Source organism: Diabrotica virgifera, chromosome 9 (genome assembly GCF_917563875.1).
Source record: "Diabrotica virgifera virgifera chromosome 9, PGI_DIABVI_V3a".
NCBI lineage: Eukaryota > Metazoa > Arthropoda > Insecta > Coleoptera > Chrysomelidae > Diabrotica > Diabrotica virgifera.
In genome coordinates, this window is record NC_065451.1 from 26,488,379 (window position 1) to 26,508,677 (window position 20,299).

General features: G+C 34.7%; 1 protein-coding gene across 2 annotated transcripts in view; it reads left to right on the top strand.

The window, feature by feature from the left end:
* Window positions 1-20,299, top strand: part of LOC114332053 (lysosomal alpha-mannosidase) — a 137,983-nt gene that overhangs the window by 37,282 nt on the left and 80,402 nt on the right. For both annotated transcript variants that reach the window (XM_050660943.1, XM_050660945.1), the window contains 5 exons: window positions 5,301-5,434; window positions 9,083-9,216; window positions 10,494-10,716; window positions 12,811-13,025; window positions 13,714-13,910. In XM_050660943.1, the coding sequence (XP_050516900.1) occupies window positions 5,301-5,434; window positions 9,083-9,216; window positions 10,494-10,716; window positions 12,811-13,025; window positions 13,714-13,910 (903 nt within the window). The remainder of the gene's footprint in view (window positions 1-5,300; window positions 5,435-9,082; window positions 9,217-10,493; window positions 10,717-12,810; window positions 13,026-13,713; window positions 13,911-20,299) is intronic.

A 20,299-nucleotide genomic window follows, 5' to 3' on the forward strand; every position in this document is an offset into this window, starting at 1 on the left:
TAAGTTTTTTTCCTAAAATTATTAATAAAAGAGTTATTACATGTCTAATAAATAAAAATGATGTTCGGAATCGGTAATTTAGGAAAATCTCAGAAATTTTTTTTTACGTAGAAGGCTGTTATTGCATATTTGAATATGGTTTTTAATTACAAATAACTTTTCATATTAAAACTTTTTCATATTTTGAAGTATAAAGGTAGTTTGCTCTTGAGCGAAATTAATATTTTTTGACATACCTCGTATACTGTTGACAAAATTTGATATCTGATGATTGCATCTTAGGTTTTAGACTATGCAGAGCACTTTATAAAGAATGACTTTTTTTCGTAAAATTGATATTAAAAAAGTTTCCCATATGGTGCAAAGTTACGCAGACACCCTGTATGATATAATATGACTTATGTGCTCTGACAGCGCTGATACATACATACCTTGAAAGATTAGCAACGAAATACATACTGTCTGTGTGCGCATGCGCCCGGCATTATAACATTTCACTCTCGATAGTAAATAAGTATAACTTCAAAAAGAATTTAGATGTGAATTTATTCATTTTAAGGGGTTGTTATACCCGATATCTGTGGCTTTTGCCCAGTATCCATGTTTTTTATTGTGTCGTTTAGCAATTGCTCTTCTATGAAGGTTTTATAAGAGGACGAAGCTCTGATGATGGCACGTTATGTATTGAAAGTACTTAGCTGATAATAAAACTTTTTTTACACAATATCAAAAGTTTTTTTGAGAAAAGTTTTTGACCGAAAAATGGGCCGATAAGGAGCAAGAGGAAGACCGAGACTTAAGTACCAAGACAACTTAGAAACTGATTTAAAATCTATTGGAATTAGAGCATAGAGCATTAGAGAAGAGTTGCCAGAGACAGGGGCGAATGGAGGATTGTTCTGAAGAAGGCTTTGGATCATAAAGAGCTGTGACGCCACTGATGATGATGATACATCATCATCGATAGATAACAAATGCACATGGTTTTATATTATAAAAGCTATGCAGCAAAATAAGATGAAAGTGTAGTAATATTACTTATGAGCCATGTATAGATTTAGTCTACAGAACTAAGTCAGTTTTTAAATACATAATTAACAAAGAACTTGGCGGAAACAAAACCTTTGTAAGTGACAAAAACCCTATAAAACTGTGCAGTTTGAAATGTACTGCATTTAGTAGATCTATTGAAGTTGAAATTAGTAGATCTACTGAAAAATCTGTAGACCCAGTCCCCCTAATTGGTAGGCTGTACGCAAGTTTCCCTATTATTATATCAGTCGTAATTCCTGCAAAATTTTGAACTTTTAGAATACACTCAACCAAACTTATATGGAATCATCTGATATTTTTGTAGTTATTCTTCTTTTGGCGCGATTAAGAGTAAAATTTCATAAATCTGCGCGCATGCGCACACAGACAGTATCATATGGCGTTTAGTTGCTAATCTTTCAAGATAGGTATGTATGTATGTTATAGTCAAAGCCCGAATTTCAGGCACTCCTAGGTTTGACTAGGCAATCCTCAGGTCTGACTGACGGTCTTAGTCAAAGCCCGAAATAAATTACAGTTTCGGCTTTTGACTAGTCAAACTTAGGAAAGACTAAGTTGGTCAGGCAAAGGTCAAAATTTAATTTTTTGAAATCGGGGTTTGACTAGTCAAACCCCGATCAGCTATTTAAATGTCGTAATTTGTTAGATTGGGTTTAATAAAACGCCATTTTTTAATGTTAATGTTTATTATTTTATATTGTCGTAATTAAAATAAAAAAAATAGTGTTGATTCTCACAAGTTGAGGCATTATGGCATTTAGTTTTTCTTAAGTATCTCCAGAACACTTCTATTTAGAAAAATGAAAACTGGTACGCTTATTTATCTCCCAGAGATAAATCGATTCCATTAATTACGAATTTCTAGTACCGGTCATAGGCGTCTGTTTTGGGTAGGGCAACGGATATTTTATCGCATAAGTTTTTTGTAATTGACTTCTAAGCACTTTTGACACTGGATTATTCAATTGTGAGGTATTATAGTATTAAAAGGTATTTTTGCTCCGGTAGGTATGCACCGTTTCTAGAAAAATCGATTTGAAAATTTTTCGTTTTTTTTTTAATTTGAAAAAACATTTAAAAAAACTATTTAGAAGAACGAAAACTGGTACGTTTTGGATATGCGTCCGTTTTGGATAGGTCGACGATTTTATCGCATAACTTTTTGTCTCTAATTTTTAAGCATTTTTGATACTTGATGATTAAATTATGATTTTTCTGATTATTTCGTTTAGAGGAAATTCTGACCATTAGAAAGCTACAGAAATAAAAATTTAAGTGATTATTTTTTGATGATTTTAACTTCCAATCGTATAGTAGGATATTTGATCACGTGTTTAATTCTGTCCAATCAGATTAAAATTATACTGAGAATTATCTACTGTAGAAAATTACCGATAGAATTTTTGTAAGTAGATTGTTTCTGTTTAATGGCAACCAGTTTCCTAGTTTTGACAACTGTCACATTTAAGAAAATATCCATAATAAACGTATTAAAATATAATCTTACGAATATCACACGACAGTAAGAATAAATATGAAAATAATGCTTCATTTTTACTCAAATCTGTTGTCATTTGGAAATAGCCACTCGAGCCCTGCGGGTTCTTGTGTCTATTGCCAGACAACAAATTTTCGAAAAACTGTCGCATTATTTTCAATTAATATATATATTTTTGATAATATCCCTTCGTCAAGCATTACGTCAGATGCCCTTCGTTACTATGCAAAAATGAACATTCAGTGACATTAATGACAATTAATTTTTTACAACTTGTCACAGAGAACACCAAGAAACACGTTTAGCAAATATTCGGGTAAAGATATCAATAAAATATTAGTTAAAATTATTTAAAAAGACAGTTTTATTCATGAAATAATCTCAGCGAAATACACTCGATCTCTAAAATTATTATCGACTTGTTGCCCTCGTGCCACTTTGGATATAATTTCACTCCCCTTCGGGTCGTGAAATTAAAACTGTCAAAGTGTCACTCGGGAAACAAATTGATAATTTTAGAGCTCTCGTGCAATTACTACTAAAATTTTTTTTCAAATTCAAAAAACTAAAAATTTTGAAATCGATTTTTCTAGAAAACGGTGCATTTTATAGACTTAAAGTAAGAGTACCTTTTAGTACTAGAATGCCTTATAATTTAATAATTAAGTGTCAAAAATGCTTAGAAGTTAAAGGCAAAAAAGTTATGCGATAAAATAACCGTTGACCTACTCAAAACGGACGCCTATGACCGGTACTAGAAATTCGTAATTATTGATGGAATCGATTTATCTCTGGAAGATAAATAAGCGTACCAGTTTTCTTTTTTCTAAATATAAGTGTTCTGGGGATATTTAAGAAAAACTAACTGCCATAATGCCTCAACATGTGAGAATAAACACTAATCTATTTATTTTATCTACGACTGATACATAATATATGTATTATACTTGTGGTGTTTGCAATATAATGCCATATAATAATCCCTTAGGGATTAATAATGCGGGATTAATAGCTATTAATCCCTCTGGCACAACAATCACAAAATTCACCACGGAAACAAAATAATCAACCTCAAAAAGTGTCACTGTCAAACGAATAGTATATTTGACAGTTTGTGTTGAGATGGACGAAAATGAAGAATCTTTTAATTGTACACCACCAGAAATTGTAGAACTAGCTACAGCAACAGCATCTACCTTAATACCTTATGTAAATATTTGTATTAAAAACTCTACTAAAGTTAATGATGATTCTCAACCAATTCAGTTTATTAATTATTAATTATTACTATTACTAATTTTAATTATTTTTAACAAATAAAGTTGTTCATTAAAAATCTTAAATTAATTAATTTGTCGTAGATAAAGTAGAGTATAATACTCGCAATAATGGCTCTCATTCCCTCGGAATGTTACTCCCTCGCCGCTAACGCGGCTCGGTTCGTAAATATTCCTCGGGAATAATAGCCATCATTATTGACTCGTGGTATAATCTACTATTAAAATTACGACCATATAAAAATAATAAACAATAAAATTAAAACATAACGTTTTATTAAACCTAATGTAACAAATTACGACATTTTAATAGCTGATCGGGGTTTGACTAGTCAAACCCCGATTTCATAAAATTAAATTTCGACCTTTGCCTAACCAACTTAGTCTCTCCTAGGTTTGACTAGTCAAAGGCCAAAACTGTAATTTATTTCGGGCTTTGACTAAGACCGTCAGTCAGACCTGAGGATTGCCTAGTCAAACCTAGGAGTGCCTGAAATTCGAGCTTTGACTATAACATGTATATTATGTATCAGCGCAAATAAGTCATTAAAAGAATATATTAGTGTTTTTAGTAAATGTATTATTTATTATAATTTTTGGATTTGTCTTTCTCTGTAGTAAGATAATAAAATATTATATAGGTATAACATTTTTATATGTCTATTTGTCACCGTGTTGTTAATTATATCCGAAACTTACGTGTCACTCCGTGGTGTAGTTGGTAGATCAGTGGGTTAGAGAACGGAAGGTCGCGGGTTCCAATCCTGGACGATTCATATTTTTTTTTAATTTTTGGTTGTTTTAATAAAAATTTTTTAAAAGAGGTAGATAAGAAAGTTAGTTTAATATTTAAATGAAATACAAATAACCTGTTAAGTATATTTACGTCGTTAAAATTATATAATAGAAGAATAACTACTTACGTGCGTACAAAGTACACACACATTATTTTTTATTATTTTAGGCGAATTAATTCTAAATTAAATTTTTTTCCATCTCATCTCTCACGAACCTAACTACAGGTTATAGAACCAAATCAACATACCTGCGAGCTATTAAAGCTGGTTCCTCCTCAAATTCCCCCCCAAAACATGACCCTTTGTCTTTTGTATTTATGAACAAATCTGGCAGTTTCTATTCTTGCTTGTTTTCCTCGCCCTCTTAGTACACGAATTCGTTAATCATCTGTTTTTACACATCCTATTTTTGTTTGAAAATAGCACACCTTTCCAATTTCCAATATTCCAGTTTTGGTGTTGAAGATACCAATTTACGTGATCAATCTTGTGCTGTCTGGTTAACCCGGCATCCCGTAACTTCTTCCTGCTATATAATCCTTGGGCACGGTAACTCTTCTTCTGATCATTTCAACTAAAATATTTACACCTAGAGCTTCCAAAAGCTCTAGGTGTCTAGGTTTCAAGTACACAGTGATTCCATATAAGTTTGGTTGAGTGTAAATATATTTTCAGAGGACAGCAATATATTCACCAGTATTATGGACAGCTATTATGCACCAAGTGATTTCTGCTGGGATTATCTTCAGTGCAACTCAGACGCCATCAACGATGATCCTGACAGTTTTGACTTTAACTTAGATAAAAAGGTAAGATAATTTCATCATTATTAGTTGGTGGTACACTTTGTGAGCCTTGGCCTGCCTCAAAACATTCTTCCATCCTTTACTAACCACAATCTACCTTAAATCTTCCTGTACATCGTCCAGATATTGAGTCTAGGTCGCCCCCTTCTTCTTTTCCCTACCGGCCTAGTTAGTACAGTTGTTATTTTAGCAGGATCATTTTCATCCATCCGCATAACGTCAAGCACCCATCTTGGGCTGTATATTTTGATGGCTATCACGATATCTGCATCACCAAAATGTCTATAGAGTTTGAAATTATTTATGATTTATAGATTTTGATCTTGGAACTTCTTGTAAGATTTTTTGATTTTATAAGCTTATCCAGTGCGAATAGACAGCGATTTGCTGATTGGATTCTGTCTTTTATTTCTTCAGTAACATCGTTGTCAGCTGTGATTACGGCCCCAGATACTTAAAACGTTGTACTCTTTCGAAATCACATTTTCGTCGTCACAAATCGACCGTCACATTTTGTCCTATCCTGTCTCTTCGTGTTGTTCTATTTATACACATATATTTCGTCTTCTCTTCATTAATCCCCAATCCTACTTCGCTTGTTACTTCTTCCACCTTATTCAAAATGGCTTTTGCCGATAGGATGGAGTCTCCAACGAAATCAATGTCATCTGCGTATGCTAGTAATAACTTGGGACCTTGAACCGATAGCAGTTCTGTTTTTATTTCGGCCGACCTTATGGCTTTCTCTAATACAAGGTTAAAAAGTAGTGGAGATAACGCATCACCCTGTTTGAGTCCACTGTTGATTTCGAAGCTGTCAGACAGTTTATTATTTACACGTACTTTTGATTATCCACCCTCCATACAGACTTTAGTCAGCCGAATGAGTTTCTTTGGTATTGAGAACTCTGCCATGGTATTCCATACTTGGCTTCTTTCTACGCTGTTATATGCCTGTCGAAAGTCTATGAAGAGATTGTGTATGGATCTGTTATACTCCCATCCCTTTTCTAGAAGCTGTCTCACCTTTTTTCTTATTTATTTGGATGTATTGTTTGTGCAGTCTACCAGTGACCCTAACTAGCAGAATTATGCCACCGTTTCTATAGTTTCGTGTTGCACCTTTAAGTTATTTTGTTGAATTCTGGGTATAGCCGGCAGACCTGGGTGTTAATCAGAAGTCCGATGTTTTCTGCGGCATTTTTGATACGTGTGACAGCTTCCACTGCTTCATTTTGGGTACTTCCAATGATCACGATATCATTGGCATATGCCATTATTTTGTATACTACGGGTATAGATCGTACCCTTTTAAGTTTATTCCAGAATCTCTCATAACTTTTTCTAACGGTAGGTTGAACAGCGTACATGATAGCGCATCTTCCATGCGCAGTCCTCTGTTAGTCGTAAATGGTTCTGAAATATCTCCTTGTACCCGTACTTTACATTCGACTTTCCATATTGCCTTCTTCTTCTTGTGGTTCTGTCCCCCTTAGGAGAGGTTAACGGCTACACTGGCAAATCTGTCTCTGTCCAATGCCGCTCTAAACGCTGAATCAAGGTCGGTCCAGTCTCTGATATTTTTAAGCCATGAAATCTGGCGCTTACCGGGACCCCGTTTTCCTTCAATCTTCCCCTGGATGATAAGTTACGCGAGACGGCACTGTTCGTTTCTCATTATGTATCCTAAGTAGCTAACTTCATAACTTTGATAATCTTTGGCGGATCCCTATCTATACATATTCTCTTTAGGACTTTTTCGTTGACGGTGTGGGTTGGCCAAGGTATTTTCAAGGTCATTCTATAAAACCAGACTTCAGAGGCTTCTAAGGCTTTTAACTAGTTCATCAGTGTTTCATCGAGTGTTCAGGCAATGCAGGAAACGACATCTAAGACTGATATTAATGCTACTGTTACAAAATAAGCTTTTCATTTTGATACAGTCTTGTCGGGCTACCTCTATTCTTCCTTCATCATCGTTATTTTAGGTAAGTCTACCAACCCTTTTGTTATTATAAATTCGAGCATAGCCGAATATTATTGTGGTCTCTCAACAGTGTCGTACGCTGCCTTAAAGTCTCCGAAGATGTACTGACAGTCTATGTCGTACTCCATCGTTTTTTCTAATATTTATCTGATGTATCATATGAGATCAATGGTAGATCTGTTTTTCATAAAGCCTTTTTGGTAGGAGCCTATTATATTGTTAAAATACTGTGCCAATCGTTATTTAAGTATCAGGGGGATACAAACTTTTGTATGCTGTATTAAGAATGGAAATCCCTCTAAAGTTGGAACAGTCAAGCACCTTTCCTTTTTGGTATACTTATAGAGCATATAATTCCAGTATTAAAATCTTCTGGCAAAGCGCGTTTTTGGCAAACCTGTATTAATCCTACTTTGCGAGAGAAGGTTACAAATGTTTGACCGCCACGTTGAAATATTTCTACGGGTAGGTTGTCTGCTCCGGGTGATTTTCTTCTGGCTAGAGACTGAATTGCATTTATTTATTCCAAAGTTGGTAGCTCAATTTCACCCTGTTCTAGTTCTATTATGTCTTCAGCTCTACTGTCTTCATTAAGTACCGTACTTAAGTATGAATTCTTCCTACCTTTTCAGTAAGTAAGATAACTTACTCTTTCTAAATAAATTATTTCTCGTAGTAAAGAAAAGAGAGACGTTCTCACAAACAATTTATTTTACAACTGACGACCGGTTTCGCTGTTTACACTTTGCACAGCATCTTCAGATCCCGGTTAAAGTAAAATTAAATGCTACAAACAACAAAAAACCAGAGTTAGTTAAGTGGTCTGGTTTAAATCAAAAGTTAATGATCAAGCCAATATCAAAGTACATATATTTATGCATACACATAAATACCCACATGTGCGTGCGTATGGTGTGTAACCCTCACACTCACATACATGCACGCATTTATATACAGTGGTAACAACACTATGTCAAGTACAAGATACACACTTACTTTCCGGTATAAGGGAAGAACATATTAGTAGTATTCAATATCATACTTTTTCTCTGCACTTTGCTAAAGGGAAGGTTGGTAGAGGGATAGATTTGAATATAATATATTAACAAAACATTGGCAGGATCTTGAGGGGATTAGTAAGAAATTTAGTAAGAAAATTTGTTTGTTAATATATTACATTCAAATTTATCCTTCTACCAACCCTCCCTTTAGCACAGTGCAGAGAAAAAGTATGATATTGAATACTACTACTATGTACTTCCCTTATACCTGAAAGTAAGTGTATATCTTGTACTTGACATACTTTTGTTACCACTTCATATAAATGCATGCATGTGTGTGAGTGTGAGGGTTACCCACCATACGTACGTACATGTGGGTATTTATGTGTATGCATAAATATATGTACTTTGATATTGGCTTGATCATTAACTTTTGATTTAAACCAGACCACTTAACTAACTCTGGTTTTTTGTTGTTTGTAGCATTTAATTTTACTTTAACCGGGACCTGAAGATGCTGTGCAAAGTGTAGACCGGTCGTCAGTTGTAAAATAAATTGTTTGTGAGAACGTCTCTCTTTTCTTTACTACACTACTATGAACTCACATGCAACCCATTCATTATTTAAATTATTTATCCTTCAAACTACTTTTTTTCTTTCAGGTTGAAGAGTTTGCTGCTCATATTGCAAACTATTCTTCATATTTTAGAACCAACAACATTTTGTATGCCATGGGTGGCGATTTTCAGTATCAAGCAGCTGAAATTAATTATTTAAATATTGACAAGCTAATAAAGTAAGCAACACTTTTATTGCACATAATTTTTTAAATTCCAAAATTATTCTTTCGTCTTTATACTTAAAAAAATATAAATAAAAATTCAAAAATTTTGAAAATTTTTTTATAAAAGGAACCCTTTGTGAAGGTAGGTAAAATTCCTTCTCTTGCAGAATTCAATTTTCATTTTTTTTATGTTCTATGTGTTTAAAAGACTAAATTAAATTCCACCTCCAGCACCTCCCTTCCCCCCCCCCCTCAACAACAAAAATGTCATTTTTTCGTTTTTATTTTTTTTAGGTGGGATGCAATCAATTTAAAAATTTCAAAAAATTCTCACGCATTATTGAGGCTTTTACAAAACTTGTCTATTTTATACACCCGCCGGTTAAGTAGCTATACATAACCTCAAAAAATTTATTTTTTTTAAGCGTACCTATGTATAATTTGTTTTGTGGAGATGCCTGCAGCTCTAATTTTTTTTTGTAGTTTATCAAAAACTTTGTTTACTTCTTTTAAATTTTTCTGTAAGGTCAGCCACCTTACCTAAATTTGAAAAATTGGGTTTTTAGGGGGTTTGAGGTGTTTTCCCATTTTATAGACTTGAAAATAAATCAAGGTTTTTTTATGGGATAGGATATAAAATTTGAAGCAACTAAGTTGTTTAGTACCATTAGGACCCAGTTACTTCAATTCATAAATTACTTCAAACCCATAAAAACCTATTTTGAAGTATATAAAATGTGAAAAATACTCAAAAACCACCTAAAAAACCAATTTTTCGAATTCATGAAAGTGCACACCTTTCGAAAAAATCTAAAAAAAACAGAAATATAGTTTTTGATAAAATACATAAAATAAAAAATATACCTGTAGCCATTTCCAAAAAAATATGCTTTTTTCAAAAAAAAAAAAAAAAAAAATACATTTTTTTTGAGGTTATGAATGCTCAACCTTCGAGTCTATAAAAATAGTATAGTAATAGTAATAGTAATATATAGTAGTAAAGTATTAGTAAAGGTAGTAAAGGTAGTATAGTAATAGTAATTTTGTAAAAACCTCAACAATGCGTGTGAATTTTTAAAAAATTTTAAATTGATTGCATTTTACTTATAAAAAAATAAAAAGCGAAAAATGACGTTTGTGGTGGAGGGGTGAGGTGGAAAAGTTACGGGAAAAAAAGTGTCATTTTTCGTCGTTTTACTGATTTTCATGATTTTTTTTTTATGAAACGATGTTAGGAAACAAAATTATTTTAGTTTTTTAAATAACTACATAATACATTTAAATTTCAGAGGTTTCCAAACGTATCCCGAATACAACAAAACATACAACGTCTTTTATTCCACTCCTTCGTGCTATGTAAAGGCAGTCAATCCAGCTAATGCTCAATTGGATGTTAAAAAAGATGGTGATTTCTTCCCATATAATGAAAACAATCATATCTTCTGGTCTGGTTACTATACATCAAGGTCTACGCTGAAGAGGTTTGAAAGAACTGGAAACAATATTTTACAGGTAATAAATAATGATTTAATTTAATAATTACAGACAATAAATAGATAACTAAAAGCCGAATTGCAAAGCACTTGGAACAGAATATGAAGACACACAAAAGGGGTATGATATTGTCCCATTAGCCAAGCTATGGCAGGTGCTAAAAGACAAAAAAAATCCGCCGATTTACATTGCTGTGAGTAAGTTGTACGATGATAAATATGACGAGTTTAATAAAGATTGAACAAAAAGTAACAAAAAAGATAAAGGTGACCAAAGAACTTCGCCAAGGGTGCTGCATTGAACCTAAGCTCTGTTTAAGATTTATTTGGGAGGGTCGAAGTAGAAAAACAATGGAACAATCATGTTAGTAGAATGGCGAACACAAGAGTCTTTTAAATAGTAAGCGGCAAATCACCAAGTGGTAGAAGAAGCACAGTATATAGAGGTTCCACCTCTATATACTGGAACCTCTATATACTGTGAAAGAAGTATGGGCCGACCGCGCAAGAGGTGGAGTAGCAATCTACCATAGATTGAAATATTATATAATACAAAATGAAGAATTATATAATACACTAAATCATTTAGCGTACATAAGAGTTCACAAACACTGTTCGATGTTATTTATGCGGACATAATATCAAAGAAACAATTAGAATTATATAATATCAGACGAAGAAGAAATCAAGTAAATAAATAACCTATATGAATTTGAATAAGAAATTATAAAATAAAAAATTAAAATTATACATAAAAATATGGAATAAAATAATGGTATACCTATATAAATAATTATATAATAAAAAATTAAAAATTAATATCAAATATGAAATAAAATACAAAAAATAAAAAATAAAAAATTATTAATCAAACAAAAAAAAAAGATATAGCTAAAAACTTGAAATTTTAAAACTCAATGGATATTTTCGGCCAAGGGTCTGAGGCTCACCGAAATACCATTGAGGATATTATACAAGTCAAATGATAACTGAGAACTGGAAGCACTATAAAAATTATATTTTCACAAAAAAAAATAAAATTTAAAATAAAAAAAAAATTAAAAATTATATTTTGTTTATTAAAATTGTTTAGAATTGTTGATTAAAATTGTTTATTATAATTATTTATTAGAATTATTTGTATTTTATAATTTTCAAAATTAGTAATAGATTAGGGCCATTATTAATTAGTTAAATTAAATTAGAAAATTGTTAAAATAAAAATTATATGTATCAACTATTGTAATCCCATCAGGAAACGACCTGGATTAGTCTCAAGAGGTAAGGTCATTTGTATTTATAATAAATAAATAAATAAAAATTTTTTTTTCCATAGACCAGACAGTAAAGCAGCAAGATTGCTAATATAAAGGAAGAAGAAGTAGAAAAAGAGAAAGAACAAGAATTTCTCTTTCAAAGATATTTAAAATATCTGTAACAAGCTAATTGTTGAATAATATTAACCAGATTTACTGCTTTAGCTTATAGGTCTGGATCCCGCGTATGAAAAAAAGTTGATTAATAGCAAGCTGAAAATTTGTTAATAGCTTAAGGGTGTCTAGTCGGATAAACTTTGATATATGGGAACACTGGAACAGGGGCAGTTTTAATTGTGGAACAGGTTAAAAATTTGGAACGGTCAGACCACGAAAACGGCACATTTATTTTGTCCGACAGAACAGACTTAAACTCTCCGAACAGAGATTAAACTCTCATGCAAAAATCAGACTTCTATTTATCACCTGTCATAATTCCTGTCATTTGACATATTCTACATGTTCCACTCATTAAAACGCCCATTTGGTGATAAATGGCAGTCTGATTTTTGCATGAGAGTTTAATCTCTGTTCGGAGAGTTTAAGTCTGTTCTGTCGGACAAAATACATGTGTCGTTTTCGTGGTCTGACCGTTCCAAATTTTTAACCTCTTCCACAATTAAAACTTCCCCTGTTCCAGTTTTCGCATATATCAAAGTTTGTCCGACTAGACACCCTTAAGCTATTAACAAATTTTCAGCTTGCTATTAATCAACTTTTTTTCATACGCGGGATCCAGACCTATTAGCTAACTAGACGAGGTAAAACATTGTTTTCTAATAGAATTTGGGTTGTAGGCTGCCCAGCAAATCAATGCTTTTGGAAAAATGATGAACTTTGTCGATGGAGATCAGGCTGAAGAAAATTTACGCAGTTTGAGGGAAGCTGTGGGTACCATGCAGCACCATGACGCAATTACCGGAACGGAGAAAGAACGGGTTGCCAAAGATTATTCGAGAATTTTAACCAGTGCTATTAGGACGACCGAAGAAAATATCGGAGGAATTATAGGGTAAGACACTTCTTTAGATTGAATGTAAATGTGCGCGAATTCATCAAAATTGTTGGTGCTACGAGCAGATACGTTATAATATGTGTGCTCTGATTGGATTTTCCAATGACATGTCAAAAATTATCCAATATGGCGGCTGTGGTTAAAGAATGTGTTACGGTTGTTAGTTGTGTTTTAAAAGTTATGAGAACAGAGACAAAAGTAAGTTTATAGTTGTACTGACTTTTTAAATATGTAGTTTTTATATAAATTTTTGGACCTCTATATTAATATAGAAAAAAGAATGTGTGTGTACTTTGTACGCACGTTAGAAGTTATACTTCTATACTATTAAAAATTGTATAGAAAATCTGACGTTTTTTTTTTAGATTTTCTACCATTCCTCAAGGGAAAAGCAATTGCTAGGGCACTCCAATTCGTCAAAAAATGACGGATTAACATTATTTTTCGAGAATTTACCAGTTTTAATGATTTTAAAATTTGACGAAAATATAGTAGAAAATTGAAGGGCCCATGAAAAAATTATATTATAAATTTTTTTTCGAAAAACGACTTTTTTAGAGTTTATACGATTCCTCACGAGAAAAGCAATTGCGGGGACGCTACTGTTAATAAAAAATGACGTATTAATCTTTCTAACAGACTCGTATATTTCTAACAGTTTCACACAAATTTTTCTTTGTTTCAGGAAAATTCTTAAAAAAGAAAATGCTACAGATATTAATCTACCATTATCGACATGCTTACTAGCTAATATTAGTGTTTGTGAAGACACAATGAAGGATCGTTCTATTATAGTGCTTTATAATCCTCTGCCACGATTCGTATGGTACGATATAAGAGTACCTGTTCAAAATGCAAACTTTACACTTACCGGTTGTTATGGTAAGTACTGAATATTTAAAACTAGTAGTCTTCTTCTTTAAGTGCCATCTCCGCGACGGAGGTCGGCAATCATCATAGCTGTTCGGATTTTAGAGAAGGCTGCTCTGAAAAGTTCATTTGATGTACATCTTTGCCATTCTCTCAGGTTGCGCAGCCACGATATTCTGCGTCTCCCTATGCTTCTCTTTCCTTGAATCTTTCCCTGCATAATCAATTGGAGCAAGCTGTATCTCTCTCCACGTGTAATATGTCCGAGATATTCCAATTTTCTTGTTTTGATCGTATTTAAAATTTCCATTTCTTTATTGATTTTTCTCAGAATCTCTTTGTATGTGACGTGTTCTGTCCACGATATTTTCGGAATTCTTCTGTACACCCACAGCTCGAATGATTCTGGTTTTTCATTGAATCAGCATTCAAGATTCAAAGTCGAGAAAACGTAGCACCTAGCCAAGCTAACTCTTAGCTCTAACTTAAAATCTCTTGTGCATAGCACTTTTCTCATTTTGTTAAAATTTGTAAAAACAAAACGATTAGCAAAATTATTAGTCATCATCACACAGCCAAATTTGTCCACTGTCGGACATAGGCCTCTTCAAGATATCTCCACCCTTCTCTGTTCTGCGCAGCTGCAATTCAGTTTGTTGCTATTTTTTTGCGTCTGGCAGGTGGTCTTCCACGACTTCGTTTGTCTGCCCTTGGCCGCCACTTTAAAATCTTCTTTGTCCATCTGTTGTCTCTGTCTGGCGACGTGTCCTGACCATTTCCACTTCAACTTCGTAATGCGTTTTATGATGTCTTCCACTCCAGTTCTTCGCCGTAACTCGTATTTCGTATTCTGTCTCTCAAAGTTATGCCAAGCATGGATCTTTCCATTTTTAGTTGTGCTACTTGTCATTTTCTTATCGATGTTTTAGTCAATGTTAGTGTTTCAGCTCCATAAGCAAGCACCGGAAGTACGCACCAGTTAAATGCTTTTCTTTTTAGCTTTATTGGGATGTTTTCCTTGAACACGTCTCTTAGTTTGCCATACGCTGCCCATCCTTAAGCTATTCTTCTAGATAATTCGCATGTTTGGTTGTCTCTACTTATTTGTATTTCGTGGCCCAGATAGACGTATTTGTCAACTGTTTCGATATGGCAGTCCTCCAGTTTCAATGGTCCGCTAGGTACTAAATTGGTCATCACTTTAGTTTTTCCAAAGTTTATTTCCAACCTTACTTTTTGAGAAACTCGATGTAGTTCTTGCAGCATTTCGTAGGCTTCCTTTAGGTCATCGGTTATTTGAATTATATCACCTGCAAATCGTAGGTGGTTTAGCCTTTCGCCATCGACATTCAAACCTCTTTTTTCCCATTCTAACATCTGAAATGCATGCTGCATTACGGCATTGAATAGTTTTGGTGACATGTTGTCTCCTTGTCTAACTCCCCTTTTTAGTTTTATTTTTTGAGTTTGGGTATGGAGGTTTATTGCTGTTGTGCCATTTGCATATTATATATGTTGGAATATCGGTAGTCGATTCTACAATCTCTCAAAGCTCTTAAGATGGCTACCATTTCGATAGTGTCAAAGGCTTTTTTGTAGTTAACAAATACCAGAACTAGCGGCCGGTTGTACTCCACAGTTTTTTCGATCAGGACCTTCAGACAAGTCAGATGGTCATTTGTAGCATACCCAGGGCGGAAACCTGCCTGCTCTCTCGGTTGGCATGCCTCCAGTTTGTTCTCAATTCTGGCAGTGATTATTCTAGCAAACAATTTATACAGGTCGTTTAGAAGACTAATTGGCCTATAGTTTTCGAGGTCTGTTTGATCTCCTTTTTTATGTATGAGGAGCGTTGCAGAATTATTTAGTTCAGCTGGTATGGCTTGTTTTTCTAAGCATATATTGAAAAGGTGTTTGATTGCCCTGTTGAGAGCAGAGCCTCCGATTTTTAGCGCGTATGCCACTACTCCGTCCTCTCCTGGTGCTTTTGAACCTCTGAACCTTGATTCATAATTTTTTGTTCTGTATGTTCTGTCCGGTTTAAGTTAAGTTTATTTGTATATAGTATTTTATAGAAGTCTTCCACTGTTTCTAGCATTTCCTCTCTATCGGATGTTAGTTTGCATTTTTTATGCCAAAATATGGCAAAAAAGCTATTAGTAGAGACGTTATAAAAATTATAAATGTTGCATAACTAGATTCTCTGAGGTCGTGATCGGTTGTACAGAAGAAGCACACACTACAAAGAATTGCGCTAAAAGGAAGACCAGCTGGCAAGGACAAACAGGGAGACCACCAAAGAGATTAAGAGACGGCCGGTAGTCTTTTCTTCATGTGCCTTGTCCGTTCCGAACGTTGGCAATTAACGTGGCTATTCTGACTTTGTTTACGGCAGATCTGAATAGTTCGGTAAATGACAAACCAAACCATTACCGCAAGTTTTGGAGCCACGTGTGTCTCCTCCTGCCTGGACCCCTTCTGCTGTCTATTTTCCCTTGGATGATGAGCTGTAGTACTCTATATTTATTGTGCCTCATAAAGTGATCCTTCTTCTTCTTGATGTGCTTATTGGTGACGAATGTTGGCGATCATCATGGAAATCTTCACTTTATCTGCAGCAACGTGGAAAAGCTGCACAGATGTTGTGTTGAACCAGGTTCTGAAGTTCTTTAACCAGGATGTTGTTCTTCTTCCTGGACCTCGCTTTCCAAATATTTTCCTTGCAGGATGGCTTGTAGGAGGGCATATCTGGATTCATTTCGCATAATGTGTTGTGTCCAAAGTATTTCAACTTCCTAGATTTGATGGTGGTTAATACTTCTCGGTTCTTCCCCATTCTTCTAAGGATTTCCTCATTATTTGTGACTCGATCAGTCCATGGGATTTTAAGAATTCTTCGATACAGCCACATCTCTAATGCTTCCAATTTTCGGCACATATCTTCGTTCAAGGTCCATGATACTAGACGTTTCAGCCTACGGATTTCATTGGCATCGCGCACGTTTAGTTGGGCCACTAACCGATTCGGGTGCACTGACACTTTTTCACTATAGTTGACACTAAAACGATGTATGGCATCTTTGATGGATTCTAAAGGGATATCATGCTGAATGATTTCGTTACTGACGTAGTAGGGAGCATGAACAATATTTCGTAGTACTTTATTTTGGAACCTCTGCAATATGGATATGTTGGAGTTGCTAGCAGTTCCCCACAGCTGGATGCCGTAGGTCCACACAGGTTTTAAGATTGTCTTATATAATAATATTTTATTGTCTATGGAGAGTTTTGATCTGCGACCGATGAGCCAATACATGTTTCTTAATTTGAGGCCAAGTTGCTTGCGCTTAGTGAATATGTGTTTTGTCCAAGTCAGTCGTCGATCCAGGTGCATTCCGAGGTATTTGGCGCTATCAGATTGTGGAAGTTGACAATCAATAAGTTGAACAGGTGGGCACGTTTCTCTGCAAAGGGTAAACGTCACATGTGTTGATTTCAATCCATTTGCTTTAATACGCCATCTTTTTAGCCAGTTTTGGATCTTGTTTAGACTAGTTTGCAGGTTCCTAGAGGCTGATGTTGAGTCAGTGTGGGACGCCAAAATGGCTGTATCATCGGCAAATGTCGCAACAGTGGTAAGTCGTGTTGATGGCACGTCTGCAGTATACAATAGGTACAGAATCGGTCCAAGTACTCTACCTTGTGGAACTCCTGAATTTATTGGATGCAGCTCTGTATATTCACTTCCATGTTTTATTTGGAAGTGCCTATCTGTCAGGTATGATTTTAGAAGTTGAAAGTGGGGATGGGGCAGTAGCTTCTTTAGTTTAACCTGCAATCCTTCATGCCACACCTTGTCGAAAGCCTGAGATATATCGAGGAAAGCTGCTGAACAATATCTTTTACTATTCAGATCCTTATTGATTTGATTTACCACTCTATGAACTTGTTCTACTGTCCCGTGTTTATTGCGGAATCCGAATTGGTATTGCGGAATCCGAATTAGTGATCCGGAATTATCTTCTTTTCGTCTATTATAGTTTTTAGCCTTTTAACATATAGCTTCTCAAAAACCTTGGAAAGAATTGGCAGTAGACTTATCGGTCTGTAGGAAGACAACTCTTCTGTTTTCTTTCCGGGCTTGGCTATCATAACGATCTGGGCAACTTTCCAGATGCTAGGAAAATAATTTAGTCGTAGTATAGAATTAAAAATGTAAGTAATAAGTCTACAGCACTTTTCGGATAGTTCTTGAAGAATTTTTCCAGATACCAAATCGAAACCAGGAGCTTTTTTTATGTTAATTTCTTCCAGAATTGTTTGTTTGACTTCTCTAATAGTGAACTTGTTATGAGGCAGGTCCATTTGGAAGGGTACATTTAGATAGTCGGTGATTTCGTGTTCTTCTTCAGCAGATAATTCTGAAGGAAAGGGCATGAAGACTTTTTTCAGATATTTGCTAAAAGCTTCAGCTTTTTCTTTATCATTTCTGGCCCAGGTGTTATCATTTCTGATTGGTGGATTAGGCAAGTAAGACCTTTTTAGTTTTTTCGTTGCTTTCCACAGCGAATAATCTGTGGCTTCTGTAGGTGTAAGGCTTTCCAGGTAACACTGGATTCCCTGATTTTGTTCTGCTATGATTAGCTCTTTCAATTCTTTGGTGGCTTTGTTCAATTTTTTCTTGTTTTCTGTGGTCCTAGCTTGTTGTCATTGTTTCCTCAAGTGTCTTTTTGCGGCAATTTTTTCTCTGACTGAAGGAGATATTTCATATTTTCCTTGATGCGTTTCATATTGTGGGGTAGCAAGCCGCCTCCTGTATAATCTTGGTCAACTTTTCTGCCTCTACTTCTATGTCAATTTCATTTTTTAATGGCTGATTTAAGGTGATTAAATGATCTAATTTTTCCCTGAATACTCCCCAATCGGTTTTATTATTATATAGGGATGGTCGTTTTGACTGATCCAATATTTTTGAATATATTGATATTATTACTGGAGAATGATCCGATGATAACTCATGGCAGGATTTTGCTATGCATTTTTTAGTATCAACACCTTTTGTGACGCAAAAGTCAATAGCATCGGGAATCTTGTTCCTGTCAGATGGCCAGACTGTTGGTTCTCCAGTAGATATTTGCTGTAGATTATTCGCCTTCATTGCTGAGATCAATGCTCGCCCTTTTGTAGTTGTTAGTCTGGAACCCCATTCTGGATGTTTGGCATTATAGTCGCCACCAGACAGGAATCTGTTTCCGAGTGTGTAGAAAAACCTTTCGTAATCTTCCTTATTATTGTGTTTTGGAGGACAATAAATGGCAGATATCGTTAGTGTTCTATTATTTTCCTCAATGGTCACGCTTGTTGCTTGTAGATAATCTTTGGAGAATTTTTCTCGTTCGTAGTGTTTTATGCTGTCTCGTATGATTATTGCAGTACCTCCATATGCTTTTTCATCTGGATGTTTAGTGTAGTACAGGTTGTATTTTGGGATTCGAAGATAATTTTTGTCAGTAAAATGCGTTTCGGAGATCAGCATGATGTCAATATTTTGATCTTGTAGGAATATTTTAAGCTCTTGGGTATGTTGTTGCAGCCCGTTGGCATTCCAAATTGCTATTTTAAATTTTTGATATTCTGCCATTAAGCTATTTTGTTGATGACAGTGGTGAGGTGGTTCAATATTGTGCTCATCTGCTCCATAAGTTTACGAAGCATGTCTTCGAGTTTAGTCATATTTATCTCTGCTTGATTATTAGCTGTTAACGTTTCGGTCACATTATTATTATTATGAGTACTACTACTTGGAGCCTGGGTATTACTTACTATTTGAGCAAAGGATACGCCTGCTTGTATTTGCTGTGTTGCTGTTGGATGTACTTTCGTTTGTGGGTTGCTTCTTTCTCTTAGTGCTGGATATAGCTTTTGTTGTAGTTGCTTGTGTACTAGACATCCTCTATAATTTGCCGGATGATCACCTCCGCAATTAACACATTTAACATTTCCATCACGTACCTTGCGAGTGCATTCCTTCGTGGCATGGAAATCTTCACATTTTACGCATCTAAACGATTTTCGGCAGTAGGCTTTAGTATGTCCAAATGCCTGGCATCTTGTGCATTGCGGTATTATCCTTTTGGTATGTGGGGGTTCACATTTTATGATGCTGTTGCCAAGTTTTTCTATATTATATATTTGTTTGTTATTTTCTTTGGATTTAATGTCTATATAGAACATCGGCAATGGTAATTTTGTAGTTCGGTGTTGTATGTTGTGGGTATTTACGACTTCATGGCCGAGTTCTAACAGATTTGCTTTTAAATCATTATGGTCCGAGCCATGGTGTAATCCTCTTAGTACGAATCTAAATGTTTTTTCACTTTTCGGTCTAAATGTGTGGTATT